Genomic DNA, 7,882 nt, shown 5'->3' with positions numbered 1-7,882 from the left:
CTCCAATCCACTCCTGGCTTTCACAAATTGTCAATCAACACTTATTTTTTTCCTCACCTTGATCTTCCTCATAGTCTTCCTCCTGCTCCTCATCATCATCCAGCAACTCCCCAGCTCTCTTCAGCTTGGCCTCAGTCCACATTCATCCTCACTCTCAGCCTCCAGAAGAATTTGGAGAACCGCCTTGGCATTTAAATTTCTGGTCAGAGTTGCCATGGCAAACATAAACCAATTCATTCAGACCAGGTAATTCTTTCACAGACAGCCACACTTCCTTATTTACACTGGCAATAGCACAAATAAACCCCTTTCTACTGTCGATTCAGTAGATCACTTTTCTTTATTTTACTGACGAGTCTGACGGAATTGGGGTCCAGAGGAACCCACGGGACCCTCATCTACTTCAAGGTATGTTTTTATTTTATGTTATAATAAGGGGTATCGGGTCTGTTACAGCATTAAAATGACATTCAGTGTTTAAACTGTTAGAAAACTTATATTAAAAAAATATATATGTTTAAATGTAAACAAATATATAAATGTGAATAAAGTGAAAAAATAATGAAAACTATCATTTACACAAAGTTATCATTTACACAAATGTCTCCCAATTCTATTTTTACATTTAATATACACGTCTCAGCTTTCTAGTTAACATTAAAATAATTTGTATTTTAAAATCTGATTTTGTGTTATCAGTTGCTTTCTGTCATTAACACATGAAGATTTTTTATATGTGTCAATATCGATGCAAGTGCACTGTTTTCCAACTTGATACTTTTCACATGCTTCGTCGTTTTCAAATAATTATGCAATCTTTATTATGTAATAACATGATCTTTATCATGTACTTACGTAATAGGAGGCAGGTTTTTTTTGTCCTATTGTGCCATATTAAATGAAGACTTTCTAATGTGCATGTTCTTATCTCATTCTGATTACCCCCCACATGACATGCAAAGCAAGGTACTATACCATACTAATACCGATGACTTCAACTGAAATACGCAACTGAAATTACTGTCAGATTCAGACAAAAGATAGAGAATGTTTTTACTGGCTGTGTCTATTCCCAAGAGGCAGAAAACACATTACAGGATATGTTCAAAATAATTGAGGTTTTAGTTTAGTAATAAGTTATGTTAAACCAGCAAAATAATTGCCCATTTGAATTGTAATTACATCACACACATAAATTGCAAACAAAGATAAAAATGACATTAGATGCACTGATATCTATAAATTGCCCTGGACTGGTTTACTTTTGAAATCATATATCAAACATTATCAGAATGCATCAAAAATATACTTCAAATGGAAAACCTCTTTTAAGCACTGAGACAGCGGTCTTCTTTGAACTTGTTTAAAACAAGAAGTGTTTCATAGATTTAACCCTCAACACTCCACTCTTCCAGCTGCTATGTTTGAACATATGAGGGGTTAGTACTTTTTTAGAATAAGTGTTAAAAAGCACAAGGCATTAGCCTATGAAGATCATCATTAAACAATAGCAAAGATACCGTGGAAAAAAAAAAGTTACCTTATGTTAATAACACTGTAGACTGCCACAAATAAACAAAAGGATTAAAATACTCATTTCATAAAGGTACCCTGTGAAACTAATCATACCTTTTATCCTAAAATCCTTATTCAGTTCAAAACTTAAAGCTAGACGTTTTTAAGTTGATGCCCCTGGTGTATAGGTATACAATGGAGGAATTCTTCTTTTGACTTTCTTTCTGATAAGCAGCATAGCCATCACTTCATAAGAAAGATAAATCTGTCTAGACACTGTATTGTACATGGTTGTTTAAAGGGAATTACAGTATGTGCACTGAGGTTCACAAAAAAATCAATTTTCTATCCTCACTTACACTCTTCCAATTTTATTTTTCCAACAGTGAATCCTTTAAATTACTGAAATAACTAATACTTATCAATTGGTATAGCAGGCTAATGTTAAAGCTATTTTCTACCGTGATACCACTTATGACCATTGTTTGATTAGTATAATGTTTTACACTTAATGGACCAATTAAATAGTTTTGCAACACGTTTGGAGCCAAATGCACCACAGAGTTGTAAAATCTATACTGTGTTTCTATACTGTTTTACATGGAAAACGTCCCCGGTACGATGGTACCTCAAGACACGACACAGTTTACTGCGGTTATCGTCCAGTGCATCTTGAAGTGTAAAACCAGTACTTTTTTTTCCAGCAGAGTGCTGTATACTGTTGTTCCTTAGCATGATAGTTTCTGCTTTTAATACCCTCTCTTCCTCTGCCGGTTTGTTTACATAAGGTGTGTGTATTGTTTTATTTATTTATTTATTTATTTTACATTTTGAACACTTTTTTAAACTTTTAAATTGCATCCCTGCCTCAAGATGGCTTCAGATGTACCTACATGGACCTCTCAGAACTACATCTCCCATCATCCTCCTGCTCACATATCACGTAGCTGAGATGGATTTACCAGTGATCTGTCCATGTATGCTTGTATATCATTTGCAGTCCTCTCTTTTTGGAAGAATACCTTTTTAGGTATAAATTTCCCATGTAATTGACCATGCCCATGAATCTCTGGACATCTGTTATGTATTGTGGGCGAGGCATGTTTTCAATGGCTGAGACATTATCTTTACTGCTGATGTCACCTGCACAAGCTTGCATTTTCTCACTTTTTTCCCTCAATTGCTGCTAAATACACTTGAATGCTTTTTAAACCTTTTCCAGTTTTCTGCAATATTGCCAGTAAACTGCAGATTTGGAGGTGGTTGCAGTTTATTCATTTTCTTTCTCTCTTCTCTGCATGGGAGCACCGATACAGTTTGTTTTTTCAATGTTACTCACTGCGATTCCTCACACAAATCTGAGTTTCCTTTAATTTCTCGCCAGAAATCCTTGATGGAATTATAATCTTACAGCTTGCTGCAGCCCATCTATTATTCTATAAATTACATCTTGCAGTGGGTTAAACATGATTTTCACTATATATATATATATATATATATATACAGGGGTGTAGTGGAGCCGGAGCGGGGCGGAGCGGCGCTCCGGCACTTTTTCAATCCATGTTTTTCAATTGCAAATGTTCACATTTATAAATACATATATTTAAAATATTTTCGTGTTCGAATTTTGTCTAAACACTTGTAGTAAGCATTGCCTGCGGCTCTGTGCCAGCTGTGCGAATTTGCGACAGACAGACAGCTAGCTATACGTTTAATAAAGACAAGCTGTCGGCTAAAACATCAAGTAATCTGAAAAACGATGTCACCACAATAAGCAGCACAGTTGCTGCTTTTGATTGGTCCATTATTATGCCATTAAAATATGCTGTCATTCCAGTTTTTTTTTTTTAGCAAATCAATTTTGAAAGTGATGTTGCTGACAACCAATCAGAGAAGGAGGCGGTTCGTTCCTTGGCCGTAACTGAGGTGATGATATTAGTAACGGTATTAATAATAATAAAAAACAACTCGCAAATCAAAAATGTCTGGTCTCGGAGGTAGTAAACGAACTCGTCAAGAGACTTTGATACAATATTTTGGCAATAGTAGTAAAAAACAGAAGATCGTTTGTTGTACGGCAGAAGCAGAACCTACAGTGGAACCAGAACCTACAGCAGTTGAAGAAAAAAGCGCGGAGAAACAGCCATGGCCAAACATCTGGAGTTCTGAGGTATGGGAAGAAAAGAAACAACTTTACACTTTCCTTGACTGTGCGGATGGTAATCTGGGCTGTCGTGTTTGTAGACGTGTTTCTGCGCTGTCAGTTTTGAAAAGTCAGGGTGTTTCTCTGTCTTCTGAGTGGAAAAATTACAGTGTTGGGTACAATGGAAAAACTCGAGAGCAACAGCTACGATCTTTGAGAAAAAAGATAGCTGAACACAAGAAATCCAGCGCTCATAACAAGGCCACTGCATTGTTACAGCAGAACACAGAGGACATTATTGGGAAATGTGTTGACAGTGCAAAAAGGCGAGATCACGAAACTACCTGTAAAATATTTTCTACTGCTTACTACCTTGCAAAACAAAATCGACCCTATTCTGATCATCAGGCCTTACTGGAACTGCAAGAAATAAATGGTGTTAATGTGGGAACTGGTCTTCATTCCAGATACAGCGCCACTCAAATTATCAACCACGTTTCTGATGAAATGGTCAAAAAGGCCTGTGAGAGAATAATACACATCGATGGAAAAATTGCTGTGTTAATTGATGAATCAACAGCTCTGAATGGTTCCCCAGCACTTATTGTGCATCTCAAATGCGAGACAGACAAGACACGTGACCCTCACTTCATGTTTTTGGAGTTAGTTGAACTTTTTGATCAGTCAGCTGAGTCCATAGTGTTAGCGCTTACTAAGTGTCTTCAAAAACACGGGTTTGACCATGCATACTTACAGAAGAATCTTGTTGCATTTGCAAGTGACGGTGCAAGTGTAATGCTTGGGAAAAAATCTGGTGTGGCAAAACGAATTTCAGACATGTACCCCAACATTGTTGTCTGGCACTGTCTAAATCACAGACTCGAACTTGCAGTTGCCGATAGTGTTTCTGAGACTACTGGCATGAACCATTTTCATTCTTTCATGGACAAGCTATACTCAGTCTACAGTAGATCAGCACTAAATCAGCAAGAACTCCGAAATTGTGCGAAGGAACTGGATGCTGTCTTGAGGAAAATTGGTCGTGTACTGGATGTGAGATGGGTTTCCAGTTCGTTCAGGACTGTCTCCGCTGTGTGGGAAAGTTTTGAAGTTCTGTCGACTCATTTTAAAGCTGCCGTAAGCTCTAAGCGGACTTCTGCTGAAAGAGCGACATACAGCGGTCTACTGAAAAGGCTGTGCTCGCCAGAATTTCTCATTGACCTCGGAGTTATGTACGATGCCTTATACGAACTTTCACTGCTGTCAGAGATTCTCCAGAAACGGACTACTACATTGGTTTATGCAGATAAAATGGCACGTAGAACAGTAAGGATTTTTGAATCCATGAATGAGAATGTAGGTACAAAGACTCTTGAAGCGCAGATAGCTGCCATGGAAGGAACATTTAAATCTACAGTGCTGACGTCGAATCCCAAACATGTAAAAATAAATCATAAACAATTCCTTACCAAACTCGCCAATCATATGAAAGAACGACTTTTTACAACCACTGCATCAAATGAGAAGGTATGTTCATAAACCTTGTACAGATTTTTTTAATTTTAATAGCTAGCCTAATTGTTTGCAATTAACGAGCAGAGGGGGGCGTTAATTTCAGTTTCATGTGTAGTATAAAACTGCAACTGAGAAGTATATACAAATAAATTATAAACATCTGCACTCCTGTCAGTCTCATCGCAGGTGCATAGACTAATGTAAATATAAGAATAGAAAAACACTCCCGCACAGTATATGTATTCTGCAAAATCTCACTTTTATTATTTACTTTATTTAATCCTACTCAAAACTACAAAACGCATATATATATATATATATATATATATATATATATATATATATATATATATATACACAGTTAAGGTTTCGAAAATACATTTTAGAAATGCTACCATTAATTTCAAATAGCTTATTCTTTCAGGCTTCTTCCGAGGTGAATTGCCAAAAATATGAAAGTCTTCTTTCTGAGCTCTTGGTCCTGGATCCACACCACTGGCCTGCAGAACTACCCCAGGGTTATGGCGAAAATGAAGTTGAAAGATTGTGTCGGCGCTTTCAGCTAAATGAACGTATTATCAAAAATGCATTTCGAGATTTTAAGGAGAACAACGGAAGAATTCCAGATGATTTAGCTCCACTTATTAACTGCACACGTGTGATCCCGTGCAGTACTGCTGAATGTGAAAGGGGATTCAGCCAAATGAACTTAATTATAACTGATCAGCGTTCCAAAATTTTAATCAAACATGCTTCAGCCTTAATGTTTATCAAGCTTCATGGACCCCCTTTGAGACAGTGGAATCCAAGCCCTTATGTGACCACTTGGTTGCGACACAATCATCGATCCGCAGATGACAGCCGTACACGGGTGGCAGCTCCAATTTCCAGCGACTCCCCTGACGCTCTGTGGCAGTTCCTATAGTTGACTAAAAACAACCTGTGATTGGTAAGTGCAACTTTTAATTTTCTATAGAGAGGGGAGATTTTACAGAAATTTGTTAAGTAAAATATGTGTTATATTATTATTAAAAAAACCCCGATTAAATCGCGTTAAATGGAAAGTGGGCGTAACTGTTAATACCTCGTTAACTATTTAATTGATTCTCATTGGGACCGCTCCGCTACTTTTTTTTTTACCACTACACCACTGTATATATATATATATATATATATATATATATATATATATATATATATATATATATATTACCCCTTTACAATGAACTTGATGATGTCATCACTCCCACCACCCCCAATAGGGACAGATTCATTATTATTAAGACAGTTTAATTAATATTAGCACCATTGAGCCTAATTGGACTCACAATCTCACTTTATTTTCAGTAAATGCTGTCCTGTGAAAGAATTGCAAGACTTAATTTACAAATCAATAGCTCTGGAGCTGAGGTTTTATTGGCCTCAAGGCCCATAAAGAATATAGATTGAAAAATAAATTGGCCATAGCAATTCCATTAGCTTGGTTTAGAGGCCCCCGTAAATTCTGCATAAAATATTGTAAATATATATATAAGACAATATTAAGGCCACTTAATGGGGGGGGGGGGGGGGGGATAAGTGTATAAACTGTGCATTGCATATTTAAAACATACCAGCATTGTCCTTTCATTGTCATATTATGCAACCTTATTATCCTAGATTTATGTTTCTTTTTTCTAAAACATAAACTATGATTGTGGCTAAGTGGTTTGCAGTGTGCAGATGTAGAGGTGATGCAGTGCTCAGTAATAACAAACACAGCATAGTTCACGGTGAAAAACAGCTCTTTTGTTGCTGCAAATAATAATAGCAAATAATAAGGGGGAACTGGCTGCCGACAGAGTGCTGTTTATGTTTGTTTATATGTTTTGTGGATACTTTGTCACCACTGACTGCTAAGGAACCGTTTGTCCGTGTTGTGAGCAGAGGAACACTGAGTGAAACCTGTGGATTTGGTTTCTGAAAGGCTTTTGTAAAGCATGCTTCAAGAACAACAGCCCCTGAACGTTTTTCTTGTAGCCCCCCTTTTATTTGTAAATATTGTAAATACACGTGCAGTTTGTTTGACTCCTAACCACGGTTTCTGAGTTTCATTCCCGCACTACCACTGACCCAGTGTGTCCTCGGCTCACTGCGAATCAGTGACTCCTGCAGTCTGGTCAGGCACCTGCGGGCTGCGGTAAGCTGCCCGGTGCTGTGTTGTCCTCCGATGCTGTAGCTACGAGGTGGCTGCATGGTGAGTCTGCACTGTGAAAAGAAGCGGTCGACTGACGGCACACGCTTCAGAGGACTGCGTGTGTTCGTCTTCGCCGCTCTCGAGTCACCGCAGGGGTGGTAGCGGTGAGCCAAGCTTAAATAATAATTGGATATTCTAAATTGGGAGAAAATAATAAAAAATTATTGGTGACTACTAAATTAAAAAAATAATAATAATTAAAATAAATAATAGTTAAGCAATGCTGAGCTGTACTTTATATTAAAAAAGATGAATCAGTCAAAGATTATGTTTTTTAAACTTGATTTTTTCCAACTGACAAATACCATCAATTGAGAGTGATGGTTGCATTTTCCTAGTTTGACCCTGGACCAGATTATTATGAGTTGTTAGGCCAAAATTTCAGCGCATGGTTCCGCACAGGGGTGGTTTCGTTTGGCACCACGAGCATGTCAAATGAGAACACAGCCAGAAATGGTGACCCTTTCTCTCCA

General features: G+C 37.5%; 1 protein-coding gene across 1 annotated transcript; it reads left to right on the top strand.

The window, feature by feature from the left end:
* The first annotated feature begins 3,026 nt into the window (after window positions 1-3,026).
* Window positions 3,027-6,318, top strand: LOC131737010 (E3 SUMO-protein ligase KIAA1586-like). Its single transcript, XM_059023431.1, has 2 exons — window positions 3,027-5,185; window positions 5,598-6,318. The coding sequence occupies exons 1-2, from the start codon at window positions 3,497-3,499 to the stop codon at window positions 6,096-6,098; spliced, it is 2,190 nt and encodes a 729-aa protein (XP_058879414.1). The 5' UTR covers window positions 3,027-3,496; the 3' UTR covers window positions 6,099-6,318.
* Window positions 6,319-7,882: the final 1,564 nt, after the last annotated feature.

Source organism: Acipenser ruthenus, chromosome 1, assembly GCF_902713425.1.
Source record: "Acipenser ruthenus chromosome 1, fAciRut3.2 maternal haplotype, whole genome shotgun sequence".
NCBI lineage: Eukaryota > Metazoa > Chordata > Actinopteri > Acipenseriformes > Acipenseridae > Acipenser > Acipenser ruthenus.
Note: the sequence above shows the minus strand (reverse complement) of the source record. Positions and strands in the feature narration are given on the sequence as shown.